Raw genomic sequence first — 18,279 nt, forward strand, 5'->3', positions numbered from 1 at the left:
CTTTTCAACATTGCCTGCTCCCGAGCGTTCTCACTACATAGTAAAACGTAATATTGTAGGGCTTCCCTGAGGACCCTTTTCATGACGGTGCTAGCAGCCACATGAGTGAGTACTAGCTAGCTACCGACTGGAACATTAAGCCAAGACCAACAACACTAACAGACTATACAGCTACAAGTAGTTGGTGGAGTTACAAACAGACAATACAGCTACAAGTAGTGAGTGGAGTTACAAACAGACTATACAGCTACAAGTAGTGAATGGAGTTACAAACAGACTATACAGCTACAAGTAGTGAATGGAGTTACAAACAGACTATACAGCTACAAGTAGTGAGTGGAGTTACAAACAGACTATACAGCTACAAGTAGTGAGTGGGGTTACAAACAGACTATACTAAACAAGTTCAATGTCTTACCTAAGCATTTTCCACGCAAATACCGTGCCTTCAGAAAGTATTCTCACCCCTTGACTTTTTCCACATTTTGTTGTGTTAAAGCCTGAAATTTAAATAGATTACATTTAGATTTTTTTTTCACAGGCCTACACACAATATCCCATCATGTCAAAGTGGAATAATGTTTTTCGAGTGATTACATGTTTTTCGAATTTTTACAAGTGAATTACAAATGAAAAGCTGAAATATCTTGTGCCAATAAGTATTCAACCCCTTTGTTATGGCAACCCTAAATAAATTCAGGATTAAACATTTGCTTAACAAGTCACATAATAAGTTGCATGGACTCAGCAACATGATTTTTGAATGACCACCTCATCTCTGTACCCCACACATACAGTGGGGAGAACAAGTATTTGATACACTGCCGATTTTGCAGGTTTTCCTACTTACAAAGCATGTAGAGGTCTGTAATTTTTATCATAGGTACACTCAACTGTGAGAGACGGAATCTAAAACAAAAATCCAGAAAATCACATTGTATGATTTTTAAGTAATTAATTTTCATTTTATTGCATGACATAAGTATTTGATCACCTACCAACCAGTAAGAATTCCGGCTCTCACAGACCTGTTAGTTTTTCTTTAAATAATAATAATAATAATAATATGCCATTTAGCAGACGCTTTTATCCAAAGCGACTTACAGTCATGCGTGCATACATTTATTTGTGTATGGGTGGTCCCGGGGATCGAACCCACAACCTTGGCGTTACAAGCGCCGTGCTCTACCAGCTGAGCTACAGAGGACCTCCTGTTCTCCACTCATTACCTGTATTAACTGCACCTGTTTGAACTCGTTACCTGTATAAAAGACACCTGTCCACACACTCAATCAAACAGACTCCAACCTCTCCAACCTCTCCAACCTCTCCACAATGGCCAAGACCAGAGAGCTGTGTAAGGACATCAGGGATTAAATTGTAGACCTGCACAGGGCTGGGATGGGCTACAGGACAATAGGCAAGCAGCTTGGTGAGAAGGCAACAACTGTTGGCACAATTATTAGAAAATGGAAGAAGTTCAAGATGACGGTCAATCATCCTCGGTCTGGGGCTCCATGCAAGATCTCACCTCGTGGGGCATCAATGATCATGAGGAAGGTGAAGGATCAGCCCAGAACTACACGGCAGGACCTGGTTAATGACCTGAAGAAAGCTGGGACCACAGTCTCAAAGAAAACCATTAGTAACACACTACGCCGTCATGGATTAAAATCCTGCAATGCACGCAAGGTCCCCCTGCTCAAGCCAGCGCATGTCCAGGCCCGTCTGAAGTTTGCCAATGACCATCTGGATGATCCAGAGGAGGAATGGGAGAAGGTCATGTGGTCTGATGAGACAAAAATAGAAGTGTTTGGTCTAAACTCCACTCGCCGTGTTTGGAGGAAGAAGAAGGATGAGTACAACCCCAAGAACACCATCCCAATCGTGAAGCATGGAGGTGGAAATATCATTCTTTGGGGATGCTTTTCTGCAAAGGGGACAGGACGACTGCATCGTATTGAGGGGAGGATGGATGGGGCCATGTATTGCGAGATCTTGGCCAACAACCTCCTTCCCTCAGTAAGAGCATTGAAGATGGATCGTGGCTGGGTCTTCCAGCATGACAACGACCTGAAACACACAGTCAGGGCAACTAAGGAGTGGCTCCGTAAGAAGCATCTCAAGGTCCTGGAGTGGCCTAGCCAGTCTCCAGACATGAACCCAATACAAAATCTTTGGAGGGAGCTGAAAGTCCGTATTGCCCAGCGACAGCCCCAAAACCTGAAGGATCTGGAGAAGGTCTGTATGGAGGAGTGGGCCAAAATCCCTGCTGCAGTGTGTGCAAACCTGGTCAAGACCTACAGGAAACGTATGATCTCTGTAATTGCAAACAAAGGTTTCTGTACCAAATATTAAGTTCTGCTTTTCTGATGTATCAAATACTTATGTCATGCAATAAAATGCTAATTAATTACTTAAAAATCATACAATGTGATTTTCTGGATTTTTGTTTTAGATTCCGTCTCTCACAGTTGAAGTGTACCTATGATAAAAATGACAGACCTCTACATGCTTTGTAAATAGGAAAACATGCAAAATCGGCAGTGTATCAAATACTTGTTCTCCCCACTGTACAATTATCTGTAAGGTGCCTCAGTCGAGCAGTGAATTTCAAACCCAGATTGAACCACATAGACCAGGGAGGTTTTCCAATGCCTCACAAAAGAAGGGCTCCTATTGGTAGATAAAAAAATAAAAAAATTAAAGCAGACATTGAATATCCCTTTGAGCAGGTGAAGTTATTAAATACACTTTGGATGGTGTATCAATACACCCAGTCACTACAAGGATACAGGCATCCTTCCTAACTCAGTTGCCGGAGAGGATGGAAACCGCTCAGGGATTTCACCATGAGGCCAATGGTGACTTTAAAACAGTTACAGAGTTTAATGGCTGTGATAGGAGAAAACTGAGGATGGATCAGCAGCATTGTAGTTACTCCACAATACTAATCTACATTTAACAAAAAGGATGCCTTTACATAATACACATTTTTTAAACCATGCATCCTGTTTGAAATAAGGCACTAATGTAAATTGCAAAAAATGTGACAAAGCAATTCATGTTATGTTTGGGGCAAATCCAATAGAACACATTACTGAGTACCACTTTCCATATTTTCAAGCAAAGTGGTGGCTGCATCATGTTATGGGTATGCTTGTAATCATTAAGGACTGGGGAGTTTTTCAGGATAAAAAAGAAATGTAATGTACTTGAAAATCAATGGAGAGACCTTAAAATGGTTGTCTAGCAATGATCAACAACCAACTTGACAGAGCTTGAAGAATTTTGAAAAGAATAATGGGCAAATGTTGCACAATCCAGATGTGGAAAGCTCTTAGATACTTACCCAGAATGACTCTCAGCTATAATCGCTGCCAAAGGTGCTTCTACAAAGTATTGACTCAGGGGCGTGAATACTAATGTAATTGAGATATTTCTGTATTTCATGTTCAATAAATGTGCAAACATTTCTAAAAACATGTTTTCACTTTGTCATAATGGGGTATTGTGTGTTCATGGGTGAGAAAACAAATCAATTTGGTTTATTTTGAATTCAGGCTGTAGCACAACAAAATGTGGAATAAGTCAAGGGATATTAATACTTTCTGAAGGCACTGTAGCTAATTGTAGCCTACTTGGACACCGGGTCCCCACAATTTTCCACTCTCCTATGCCAAATAGCCTGACGCCACAGGGGCCTTCTCGCAGGCTCTATTTCCCTACATGGGAGCATTGGGAACCGTAGGTCTGGATTTTCGACCTGGTTACATGTACATTGAACAACACAGCATCTTTTCGGCATATTTTGTTATTTTTCTATAACAAAAATCGGCGACAAAGTTGCCTCTTTTACAATGGGGGTCAATAGGAAAGGATATTTGTTTTCCCCAAATTGTGGGCGCGGTTGAGGGGAATTCCTTCTTATAACATGAATACCGACTCGGGAGTATTGGCAGTTAATTTGAAAAATGTATGGACTCAATCCTCTAAAACTGTCTGGCTAGCCAGCTAACAAACATACAGTGCAGATACATTCTTCAAATGCATTATTTTACACAATATCTTATCCCAGCACTGGCAAACCATGGTTGACCAACTCCCTGACCAACATGGCTGACCTTTATCCCATCATAAGAAGGTTCATATCTAATCTGGTATTCCAATTCCTCATTCTGTGGCCTCTAACCCCCTGGAAACCTCTGTCACTTTATCTTTGAACCTTTGTGAAGGGCCGTAGGTTGCTATATGCTATTCTTGTGTCTCACACTTACATTTAGCATGTTTAGTCTCATTGAGATTTACATTTAAACTAATGTGAATATCAGAGGCAATATCAGACATGTCCTACTGTTAGCTGCCACTAAACGGTAGCAGACTCAAATCCTGCTCTATAGATGGAACCTGGAGCCTGCTGGGGATGACTGTCCTGTCCTGTACTGCCATCTGGTGGATACGATGGAGCTGTGCTCCTTTTTCCTGGTTTCTCTCTATATGACAAATTGACTAATATCTCTCTCTCTACCCCCCCCTCCCTCCCTCTCTCTACCCCCCTCTCTCTCTCCCCCCCCCCCCCCCCCCCCCCTCTCTCTCTCCCCCCCCCCCTTCTAGTCCTGGAGAAGGGTCTGTTGAAGGCGCTGAAGAAGTTAGATGGCTACCTGGTTAGTCCCCTCCCGGATGAGATCGATGCAGACAGCATGGAGGAGGAGAGGGTGTCCACCAGACGCTTCCTGGATGGAGATGAGCTCACGCTGGCTGACTGCAACCTACTGCCCAAACTACATATAGTCAAGGTACACACACACAGACAGACACACACACACACACACACACACACAGACAGACAGACACACACACACACACACACACACACACACACACACACACACACACACACACACACATACACACAGACACACACAGACAGACACACACACACACACACACATACACACACACACACACACACACAGACACACAGAAGTTCTATTACATGAGTGTGAGGTGTGTTCTCTCTGTGTTGTTACCAGGTGGTTGCTAAGAAGTATCGTAACTATGAGATTCCGTCTGAGCTGGGTGGGGTGTGGCGCTATCTGAAGAACGCCTACACACGAGACGAGTTCACCAACACCTGCGCTGCCGACAGCGAGATAGAGACGGCTTACCTGGACGTGGCCAAGAGACTGGCCAAGTAACCCCTGACCCCCGACCCCCGACCCCTGACCCCTGACACCTGACCACTGACCCCTGACCACTGACCCCTGACCACTGACCCCTGACCACTGACCCCTGACCACTGACCCCTGACCCTGACCCCTGACCCCTGACCACTGACCCCTGACCTCTAACCTACAACCCTGATTTTTAACCCCTTGACACCTAATCCCAACCCATATCAGCAGTTAACATGAAGCCAGTCCACAGGGATGTGACCAGCTGGTTGTATTTATTCATCATTTCCCCTGCTGTAGTCTGACTACACCATCGACATCTGGCTACTGATCATACTAATATATTGATTGATTTGTAAATGATAATACACTGTGTTGAAATGCAATTACAATCACAAGCTTCACTTGGTTGATTTTCCTATAGTTTTGCTGTAGTCTTTCTGTTAGAGATAGATATATCTTATGTTGAGAAGTTGATTTGCTAAAGGATGACTTGTTAATAAGCTTTAATGTATTTTAATATGTTTTTGAACACACAAGGAGAAACGGTGTTGTGTATGAAGAGGATACTCGATTATGGATGTATCCCAAATGGCACCCTATTCCCTATCTAGTGCACTACTTTAGACCAGAGAATGACACCCTATTCCCTATCTAGTGCACTACTTTAGACCAGAGAATGGCACCCTATTCCCTATCTAGTGCACTACTTTAGACCAGAGAATGACACCCTATTCCCTATCTAGTGCACTACTTTTGACCAGAGAATGGCACCCTATTCCCTATCTAGTGCACTACTTTAGACCAGAGAATGGCACCCTATTCCCTATCTAGTGCACTACTTTAGACCAGAGAATGGCACCCTATTCCCTATCTAGTGCACTACTTTAGACCAGAGAATGGCACCCTATTCCCTATCTAGTGCACTACTTTAGACCAGAGAATGACACCCTATTCCCTATCTAGTGCACTACTTTAGACCAGAGAATGGCACCCTATTCCCTATCTAGTGCACTACTTTAGACCAGAGAATGGCACCCTATTCCCTATCTAGTGCACTACTTTAGACCAGAGAATGGCACCCTATTCCCTATCTAGTGCACTACTTTAGACCAGAGAATGGCACCCTATTCCCTATCTAGTGCACTACTTTAGACCAGAGAATGGCACCCTATTCCCTATCTAGTGCACTACTTTAGACCAGAGAATGACACCCTATTCCCTATCTAGTGCACTACTTTAGACCAGAGAATGGCACCCTATTCCCTATCTAGTGCACTACTTTAGACCAGAGAATGACACCCTATTCCCTATCTAGTGCACTACTTTAGACCAGAGAATGGCACCCTATTCCCTATCTAGTGCACTACTTTAGACCAGAGAATGGCACCCTATTCCCTATCTAGTGCACTACTTTAGACCAGAGAATGGCACCCTATTCCCTATCTAGTGCACTACTTTAGACCAGAGAATGGCACCCTATTCCCTATCTAGTGCACTACTTTAGACCAGAGAATGGCACCCTATTCCCTATCTAGTGCACTACTTTAGACCAGAGAATGACACCCTATTCCCTATCTAGTGCACTACTTTAGACCAGAGAATGGCACCCTATTCCCTATCTAGTGCACTACTTTAGACCAGAGAATGGCACCCTACTTTTGACCAGACCCATAGGGAATAGGGTACCATTTGGGAGACACTTTATACTGTTTGTGCCTTGAAGCCTGGAACAAAGCTCTCTTCTGGTTGGTTCTCCTGAATAAACATGTTGCTACGTTGTTGCTATGTTGTTGCTACATTGTTGCTACGTTGTTGCTACGTTGTTGCTATGGTGTAACTTTGATTGTTCATCAGAACCAGTTTTAAAATGGATCTTATCCTAAACCATGTGCCTATTTGGAAATGTCCAAATTCCAAGCCAAGTAAAAACTGAATGATTAACGTGATAATTACATTGTATTAAATTAAACCCTAAACCTAAATCTACATACAGGTGTTTAGAACATTTTATCTCTAGCTATCAGTTGTCAGACCAAGTCCAAGAGTTGGTTTGATATGGAGTTAAAATAGATTATTTTAGATTCAGAAAATATTTATTTAGAGTCCTTTCAGGCCTGGGTGATGACAACCCACTGGATCCACCCCAGAGCGGCTGGAACGCAGACAGAATTTCCACGCAGCGAGTTCAGATTCTAAAACTTTATTGTCCATTCAGGGTAAAACAGTCATCAGTCTCTGTCTCATGGTCTCTGGCTGACTTCCTGTCTATAGCCTGTGTACTTCCTGTTCTGACCTATAGTGTTCTGGTGTGGTTTGGATGGTTCATGTGTTCTGAAATAAGAGCCATGCGCAGAGTGGACCGCTGAGAATAAAATCACAGATACTCCTGCTCTGTTTCTGTCTTTCTGTCTTTATTCCTGAAACACAAACAGCAGCTACTGTAGGTCATCATCAACCATGACACTGACTGGCCAATCAGAGTCTCAGAGGGAGGGGTGTGTCCCGAATGGGACCCTGTTCCCTTTGACGAAGGCCCTATAAGCCACGGTCAAAAGTCAAATATATGGAAGTGTTTGGTAGAGAAAGAGTTAACTCTGCCTGGCATCACTGATCAGATGCGGTCGAGTAGATCTGTTTCTGCTCCATGTGTTTGAGAGAGAGAGAGAGAGACAGGGAGAGAGAGAGAGAGAGACAGGGAGAGAAAGTGGGAGACGATGCTGACAACTTTAAATAGAGGCTTCCATGCCAAACACCACCACCACTCCTCCTCCTCCTCCTCCTCCTCCTCCTCCTCCTCCTCTCCTCTCCTCCCCTCATTCCCCATCCCTACTCTCTCATTAGGCTAGAAACTTGAGTGTGGTCATCCATCTCATCTGCCTCTCCCCTCTGAGGAGTCTGTCAGAAGATCTGCTGCTGTGGATTTTATGATGAGGCCAGCGGTGTTTACTGAGATGAGCCCTCTGCCAGGAACAATATCACTCTAACTACTATCACTACTACTCTGTATAACTATAACACTATCACTACTCCTCTGTATCACTATAACACTATCACTACTACTCTATATCACTATAACACTATCACTACTCTGTATCACTATAACACTATCACTACTCTATATCACTATAACACTATCACTACTCTATATCACTATAACACTATCACTACTCTATATCACTATAACACTATCACTACTACTCTATATCATTATAACACTATCACTGCTCTATATCACTATAACACTATCACTACTCTATATCACTATAACACTATCAATACTCCTCTATATCACTATAACACTATCACTACTCTATATCACTATAACACTATCACTACTACTCTATATCACTATAACACTATCACTACTCCTCTATATCACTATAACACTATCACTACTCCTCTATATCACTATAACACTATCACTACTACTCTATATCACTATAACACTATCACTACTCCTCTATATCACTATAACACTATCACTGCTCTATATCACTATAACACTATCACTACTCTATATCACTATAACACTATCACTACTCCTCTATATCACTATAACACTATCACTACTCTGTATCACTATAACACTATCACTACTCTGTATCACTATAACACTATCACTACTCCTCTATATCACTATAACACTATCACTACTCTATATCACTATAACACTATCACTACTACTCTACATCACTATAACACTATCACTACTCTATATCACTATAACACTATCACTACTACTCTACATCACTATAACACTATCACTACTCTATATCACTATAACACTATCAATACTCCTCTATATCACTATAACACTATCACTACTACTCTGTATCACTATAACACCATCACTACTCTATATCACTATAACACTATCACTACTCTATATCACTATAACACTATCAATACTCCTCTATATCACTATAACACTATCACTACTACTCTGTATCACTATAACACCATCACTACTCTATATCACTATAACACTATCACTACTCTATATCACTATAACACTATCACTACTACTCTATATCACTATAACACTATCACTACTCTATATCACTATAACACTATCACTACTCCTCTATATCACTATAACACTATCACTACTACTCTATATCACTATAACACTATCACTACTACCCTGTATCACTATAACACTATCACTACTCTATATCACTATAACACTATCACTGCTCTATATCACTATAACACTATCACTACTCTATATCACTATAACACTATCACTACTCCTCTATATCACTATAACACTATCACTACTACTCTATATCACTATAACACTATCACTACTACTCTATATCACTATAACACTATCACTGCTACTCTATATCACTATAACACTATCACTACTACTCTATATCACTATAACACTATCACTACCACTCTATATCACTATAACACTATCACTACTCTATATCACTATAACACTATCACTACTACTCTATATCACTATAACACTATCACTACTCCTCTATATCACTATAACACTATCACTACTCTGTATCACTATAACACTATCACTACTCCTCTATATCACTATAACACTATCACTACTCTATATCACTATAACACTATCACTACTCTATATCACTATAACACTATCACTACTACTCTATATCACTATAACACTATCACTACTACTCTATATCACTATAACACTATCACTACTCCTCTATATCACTATAACACTATTACTACTACTCTATATCACTATAACACTATCACTACTATATATCACTATAACACTATCACTACTCTGTATCACTATAACACTATCACTACTCTGTTTCACTATAACACTATCACTACTCTATATCACTATAACACTATCACTACTCCTCTATATAACTATAACACTATCACTACTACCCTATATCACTATAACACTATCACTACTACTCTACATCACTATAACACTATCACTACTACTCTATATCACTATAACACTATCACTACTACTCTATATCACTATAACACTATCACTCCTCTATATCACTATAACACTATCACTACTACCCTATATCACTATAACACTATCACTCCTCTATATCACTATAACACTATCACTACTACCCTATATCAGTATAACACTATCACTACTCTATATCACTATAACACTATCACTACTGCTCTATATCACTATAACACTATCACTACTACTCTATATCACTATAACACTATCACTACTCTGTATCACTATAACACTATCACTCCTCTATATCACTATAACACTATCACTACTCTATATCACTATAACACTATCACTACTACTCTATATCACTATAACACTATCACTACCACTCTATATCACTATAACACTATCACTACTCTATATCACTATAACACTATCACTACTACTCTATATCACTATAACACTATCACTACTCCTCTATATCACTATAACACTATCACTACTACTCTATATCACTATAACACTATCACTACTCTGTATCACTATAACACTATCACTACTCTGTATCACTATAACACTATCACTACTATATATCACTATAACACTATCACTACTCTGTATCACTATAACACTATCACTACTCTGTATCACTATAACACTATCACTACTCTATATCACTATAACACTATCACTACTCTATATCACTATAACACTATCACTACTCTGTATCACTATAACACTATCACTACTCTGTATCACTATAACACTATCACTACTCCTCTATATCACTATAACACTATCACTACTCTATATCACTATAACACTATCACTACTCTGTATCACTATAACACTATCACTACTCTGTATCACTATAACACTATCACTACTCTGTATCACTATAACACTATCACTACTCCTCTATATCACTATAACACTATCACTACTCTGTATCACTATAACACTATCACTACTACTCTATATCACTATAACACTATCACTACTTCCATTGTCAGAGTCTGTGTCACCTTAGTGTTTGGGACGCAGACAGACACTCCACATAACTGTTCTTCGTATCCTTGTCCTTAACTCATGTGTTATATAATGTTCATTACAGACCAATACACATGTTAGTCTTGTCCCCAGTCTCTGTATACAGACAGCTCAATACTTGACTATAATTGGCTCATCAGAAACGTTTCCCATCCCCTGTCTTGCCACTGGGATGCTGTTTAGATATATCCCCTGAAATACATTTTAGTAGCTTTCAGCTTTTATAAACCTCAACCAAAAAAATAATAATAAGAAGTCATAAATAAATACTAAACTTCTCTGGTAACATGACCTGCTTCCTGTGAGAGAGATCTGGACGTCTGGTTAGCTGAGACAAAGTGTAACCTGGTGTAGGTATAGACTACAGCTGCACTGCAGAACATAGCTAGCATACAGCTGCACTGAACACCTCTGGCACCAGTGGGTGGCCTCGGCATGAACTGTCAAACAGACCAGTACATGTTCTGAAACTGACCCTGAGGGCTGAGTGGAGATAATGCAAACAAAAAAACATGCATATATACAGTGGGGAGAACAAGTATTTGATACACTGCCGATTTTGCAGGTTTTCCTACTTACAAAGCATGTAGGGGTCTGTCATTTTTATAATAGATACACTTGAACTGTGAGAGACGGAATCTAAAACAAAAATCCAGAAAATCACATTGTATGATTTTTAAGTAATTAATTAGCATTTTATTGCATGACATAAGTATTTGATACATCAGAAAAGCAGAACTTAATATTTGGTACAGAAACCTTTGTTTGCAATTACAGAGATCATACGTTTCCTGTAGCTCTTGACCAGGTTTTCACACACTGCAGCAGGGATTTTGGCCCACTCCTCCATACAGACCTTCTCCAGATCCTTCAGGTTTCGGGGCTGTCGCTGGGCAATACGGACTTTCAGCTCCCTCCAAAGATGTTCTATTGGGTTCAGGTCTGGAGACTGGCTAGGCCACTCCAGGACCTTGAGATGCTTCTTACGGAGCCACTCCTTAGTTGCCCTGGCTGTGTGTTTCGGGTCGTTGTCATGCTGGAAGACCCAGCCACGAACCATCTTCAATCCTCTTATTGAGGGAAGGAGGTTGTTGGCCAAGATCTCGCGATACATGGCCCCATCCATCCTCCCCTCAATACGCTGCAGTCGTCCTGTCCCCTTTGCAGAAAAGCATCCCCAAAGAATTATATTTCCACCTCCATGCTTCACGGTTGGGATGGTGTTCTTGGGGTTGTACTCATCCTTCTTCTTCCTCCAAACACGGCGAGTGGAGTTTAGTCAGGGCGTGACAGTTACTAATGGTTTTCTTTGAGACTGTGGTCCCAGCTCTCTTCAGGTCATTGATCAGGTCCTGCCGTGTAGTTCTGGGCTGATCCCTCACCTTCCTCATGATCATTGATGCCCCACGAGGTGAGATCTTGCATGGAGCCCCAGACCGAGGGTGATTTACCGTCATCTTGAACTTCTTCCATTTTCTAATAATTGCGCCAACAGTTGTTGCCTTCTCACCAAGCTGCTTGCCTATTGTCCTGTAGCCTATCCCAGCCTTGTGCAGGTCTACAATTTTATCCCTGATGTCCTTACACAGCTCTCTGGTCTTGGCCATTGTGGAGAGGTTGGAGTCTGTTTGATTGAGTGTGTGGACAGATGTCTTTTATACAGGTAACGAGTTCAAACAGGTGCAGTTAATACAGGTAATGAGTGGAGAACAGGAGGGCTTCTAAAAGAAAAACTAACAGGTCTGTGAGAGCCGGAATTCTTACTGGTTGGTAGGTGATCAAATACTTATGTCATGCAATAAAATGCAAATTAATTACTTAAAAATCATACAATGTGATTTTCTGGATTTTTGTTTTAGATTCCGTCTCTCACAGTTGTCGTGTAGCTATGATAAAAATTACAGACCTCTACATGCTTTGTAAGTAGGAAAACCTGCAAAATCGGCAGTGTATCAAATACTTGTTCTCACCACTGTATATATTTTTTTTATGTAATCTTTGAAATGCAAGAGCAAGGCCACAATATAATATTGCAGTTTAGGCGCAAATTAGATTTTGGCCACTAGATGGCAGCAGAGTGTGTCTAAAGTTTCAGATTGATGCAGTGAAGCATTGCAATACTGGACTATTTTGTATGAAGTCTGCCCAAATGTGCCGAATTGGTCAATTGAAACATTTTCAAGTACATAACAATAGAGAACATACAAAAATGATAAGGCAATACAGAATGGAAGTTTAAACACTCCCAGGAATGTCATTAGCTTATACACTAACTTTCACACATCTAGATGGCCGGGCGAGGTGGGTGTGGAGCCAGAGACAGCAAGGGTTCAAACTGTAGAGCCCAGTTCATACATTTGAATATAAAAATAGATTTTATTAAACAAAACTATGCTACATTTTATCTGTGGGACCATCAGGATGACAAATCAGAGCAAGATTACTGAATGTAAGTATATTATTTACCTTCAGAGGTGAATGTATCAAACCAGTTGTCGTGATACGTTTTTTGTTGTTGTGCACTATCCTCAAACAATAGCATGGTATTTTTTCACTGTAATAGCTATTGTAAATTGGACAGTGCAGTTAGATTAACAAGAATGTAAGCTTTCTGCCCATATAAGACATGTCTATGTCCTGGAAAGTTTGCTGTTACTTACAACACTCATGCTAATCACATTAGTGCACGTTAGCTCAACCGTCCCGTATGCGGGACACCGATCCGGTAGAGGTTAAAAGGCGACTGCACTTCCTGATTTAGCCTTGTTTTATATTTGGTTCATTAAGAAATGCTAGTGGCCATGACTGAATTTAAACGTGAGTTGGTTTCTGGGTGTGGCTTGATGTGGGTGTTTCTTGTGTGGGAAGAGTTAGCCAAATTATCTAGCCAATTAGCTTCAGCCGGCTGGTGTGCGACCGATGCAAGGTTGGTTTGACTTTGGATAGCCTATCTCTGGGGCTAGTTAGGGACTGTCAATAAATTACACAATGTAAATGGGACAATATTTTCAGGTTGCACATCTTTTAGTTATCTCATTAAATGCTTTCAATATTCCATATATGAATTTCTACAATTCATAATTTGAGGTTTTTGAGTCATTGTAATTTGGAGCTGTTAACCTTTTAAAATATTGACCCATGTACAGTGTGTAATCTACTGATTGTCCTTAACTAGCCCCAAATTGACCAAGGGCATTACAATCAGGTCGTGTGCAGCTGCGCTCCAAATTGATGATTTCTTGGGTGCTGCCAGCATGTGTTAAGTATCCTAGCACAAGGCTCATAGGGCAGGAGCGTATCTCTGTAGAAGGAGGCAGCTTGGTGTACAAGTACACCTCCTAGACAGAACAATAGTCTATCGCAGTGCTTTACCCTCAAACTCCTTAATACTGAATGCAGGTCCCATTTTTACAGTCTTTGGCATGACTCGGCCAGGGATCAAACTCACAGCCTTCCAATCTCAGGGCAGACACTCTACCACAAGGCCACTGAGTTGGTTACGTTGGCCGGATTCAAGTCAACACAAGCCACGGAACACTGTTACAGGACGTTTCATTCTTTGATATACCATTTTTTCCTATCCTCTCACAAATCTCCGTTTTGAGCGAGACTGACTTTATGACCCAAATTATCCTATTTACACTCTGTAGTCAATTTTGACACTAGAATATATGTTTCTGACTCATATCGATGCTACATAGGCCTTCTTCAAAACGAGAAGTTGCTTTTTAGGGGCAGTTGGTCTTTAAGGTCAGTTCTGCTCTAGGAGAAACCACAGATCCTTAACCACAGATCTAGGATCAGTTCACCTCCCCCATATCCTAATCTTAACCATCAAAACTGGTCTTAGTCACTGGTCAGAGTCTAGGGGCAACTTCCTCCTCTCTGAGTGGGGTGGGGGGATGGGGGTTGGAGGAGCGTCCGTCAGTGCCAGGCTCCCCCCATGTGAGCCGCTGGAAAAAGCCAGTTTCCAGGACAGAGAGCTAATGTAGATGGATGAAGTGGCAACTGAGCTGTTTGCTCTAAAAGCAACACGAACTGGGGCTCCGTCTGCCTTTAATGATCCCATGGAAGAGGTTAGGACTTCAGGGGCACACGACTCCACAGAGACGGCCGGAAAAGTTTCCTAAAACAAGACTGGCGACGCCTGGGCGAGATAGACAGAAATGGAGGAGAGGAGGACGAGGAGGAGGGGAGGGGGGGGGGGCGGAGGAGAGAGCCCTATGCCAGATAGACAAAAATAAAACACTAGAGGAGAGAAGGTGGAGGAGGGGAGGAGGAAGGGAGGAGAAGGGGAGAAGGAGGGGAGGAGGAAGGGAGGAAGGGAGGAGGAGGGGACGAGGAAGGGAGGAGGAAGGGAGGAGGAGGGGAGAAGGAGGGGAGGAGGAAGGGAGGAGAAGGGGAGACAGTAGATGTTAATGCTGAGGGCCAAGGGGAGACAGTAGGTGTTAATGATGAGGGCTAAGGGGAGACAGTAGGTGTTAATGCTGAGGGCCAAGGGGAGACAGTAGGTGTTAATGCTGAGGGCCAATGAGAGACAGTAGGTGTTAATGCTGAGGGCCAAGGGGAGACAGTAGGTGTTAATGCTGAGGGCCAAGGGGAGACAGTAGGTGTTAATGCTGAGGGCCAAGGGGAGACAGTAGGTGGCAATGCTGAGGGCCAAGGGGAGACAGTAGGTGTTAATGCTGAGGGCCAAGGGGAGACAGTAGGTGTTAATGCTGAGGGCCAAGGGGAGACAGTAGGTGTTAATGCTGAGGGCCAAGGGGAGACAGTAGGTGGCAATGCTGAGGGCCAAGGGGAGACAGTAGGTGTTAATGCTGAGGGCCAAGGGGAGACAGTAGGTGTTAATGCTGAGGGCCAAGGGGAGACAGTAGGTGTTAATGCTGAGGGCCAAGGGGAGACAGTAGGTGGCAATGCTGAGGGCCAAGGGGAGACAGTAGGTGTTCATGCTAAGGGCCAAGGGGAGACAGTAGGTGTTAATGCTGAGGGCCAAGGGGAGACAGTAGGTGTTAATGCTGAGGGCCAAGGGGAGACAGTAGGTGTTAATGCTGAGGGCCAATGAGAGACAGTAGGTGTTAATGCTGAGGGCCAAGGGGAGACAGTAGGTGTTAATGCTGAGGGCCAAGGGGAGACAGTAGGTGTTAATGCTGAGGGCCAAGGGGAGACAGTAGGTGGCAATGCTGAGGGCCAAGGGGAGACAGTAGGTGTTAATGCTGAGGGCCAATGAGAGACAGTAGGTGTTAATGCTGAGGGCCAAGGGGAGACAGTAGGTGTTAATGCTGAGGGCCAAGGGGAGACAGTAGGTGTTAATGCTGAGGGCCAAGGGGAGACAGTAGGTGTTAATGCTGAGGGCCAAGGGGAGACAGTAGGTGGCAATGCTGAGGGCCAAGGGGAGACAGTAGGTGTTAATGCTGAGGGCCAAGGGGAGACAGTAGGTGTTAATGCTGAGGGCCAAGGGGAGACAGTAGGTGTTCATGCTAAGGGCCAAGGGGAGACAGTAGGTGTTAATGCTGAGGGCCAAGGGGAGCCTGTAGGTGTTAATGCTGAGGGCCAAGGGGAGACAGTAGATGTTAATGCTGAGGGCCAAGGGGAGACAGTAGGTGTTAATGCTGAGGGCCAAGGGGAGACAGTAGGTGTTAATGCTAAGGGCCAAGGGGAGACAGTAGGTGTTAATGCTGAGGGCCAAGGGGAGACAGTAGGTGTTAATGCTGAGGGCCAAGGGGAGACAGTAGGTGTTAATGCTGAGGGCCAAGGGGAGACAGTAGGTGTTCATGCTAAGTGCCAAGGGGAGACAGTAGGTGTTAATGCTGAGGGCCAAGGGGAGACAGTAGGTGTTAATGCTGAGGGCCAAGGGGAGCCAGTAGGTGTTAATGCTGAGGGCCAATGAGAGACAGTAGGTGTTAATGCTGAGGGCCAAGGGGAGACAGTAGGTGTTAATGCTGAGGGCCAAGGGGAGACAGTAGGTGTTAATGCTGAGGGCCAAGGGGAGACAGTAGGTGGCAATGCTGAGGGCCAAGGGGAGACAGTAGGTGTTAATGCTGAGGGTCAAGTGGAGACAGTAGGTGTTAATGCTGAGGGCCAAGGGGAGACAGTAGGTGTTAATGCTGAGGGCCAAGGGGAGACAGTAGGTGTTAATGATGAGGGCCAAGGGGAGACAGTAGGTGTTAATGCTGAGGGCCAAGGGGAGACAGTAGGTGTTAATGCTGAGGGCCAAGGGGAGACAGTAGGTGTTAATGCTGAGGGCCAAGGGGAGACAGTAGGTGTTAATGCTGAGGGCCAAGGGGAGACAGTAGGTGTTAATGCTGAGGGCCAAGGGGAGACAGTAGTGTTAATGCTGAGGGCCAAGGGGAGACAGTAGGTGTTAATGCAGAGGGCCAAGGGGAGACAGTAGGTGTTAATGCTGAGGGCCAAGGGGAGAAAGTAGGTGTTCATGCTAAGGGCCAAGGGGAGACAGTAGGTGTTAATGCTGAGGGTCAAGTGGAGACAGTAGGTGTTAATGCTGAGGGCCAAGGGGAGACAGTAGGTGTTAATGCTGAGGGCCAAGGGGAGATAGTAGGTGTTAATGATGAGGGCCAAGGGGAGACAGTAGGTGTTAATGCTGAGGGCCAAGGGGAGACAGTAGGTGTTAATGCTGAGGGCCAAGGGGAGACAGTAGGTGTTAATGCTGAGGGCCAAGGGGAGACAGTAGGTGTTAATGCTGAGGGCCAAGGGGAGACAGTAGGTGTTAATGATGAGGGCCAAGGGGAGACAGTAGGTGTTAATGCTGAGGGCCAAGGGGAGACACTAGGTGTTAATGCTGAGGGCCAAGGGGAGACAGTAGGTGTTAATGATGAGAGCCAAGGGGAGAGACAGTAGGTGTTAATGCTAAGGGCCAATGAGAGACAGTAGGTGTTAATGCTGAGGGCCAAGGGGAGACAGTAGGTGTTAATGCTGAGGGCCAATGAGAGACAGTAGGTGTTAATGCTGAGGGCCAAGGGGAGACAGTAGGTTTTAATGCTGAGGGCCAAGGGGAGACAGTAGGTGTTAATGCTGAGGGCCAAGGGGAGACAGTAGGTGTTAATGATGAGGGCCAAGGGGAGACAGTAGGTGTTAATGATGAGGGCCAAGTGGAGGCAGTAG

The 18,279-nt window shown here is 43.2% G+C and overlaps 1 protein-coding gene across 1 annotated transcript; it reads left to right on the forward strand.

Moving 5' to 3' along the window:
* Nucleotides 1-4,614: 4,614 nt before the first annotated feature.
* LOC311119140 (chloride intracellular channel protein 4-like) lies at nt 4,615-7,571 on the forward strand (the record flags this gene model as incomplete). The annotated part of the gene is made up of 2 exons (XM_084193886.1): nt 4,615-4,796; nt 5,034-7,571. Coding segments are annotated over 2 exons (347 nt in total), but the record flags the coding sequence as incomplete, so codon positions are not given.
* Between the last annotated feature and the right edge of the window lie 10,708 nt (nt 7,572-18,279).

The sequence above is a fragment of the Coregonus lavaretus genome (genome assembly GCF_964263955.1).
Source record: "Coregonus lavaretus genome assembly, contig: HAP1_SCAFFOLD_5740, whole genome shotgun sequence".
Classification (NCBI taxonomy): Eukaryota; Metazoa; Chordata; class Actinopteri; order Salmoniformes; family Salmonidae; genus Coregonus; species Coregonus lavaretus.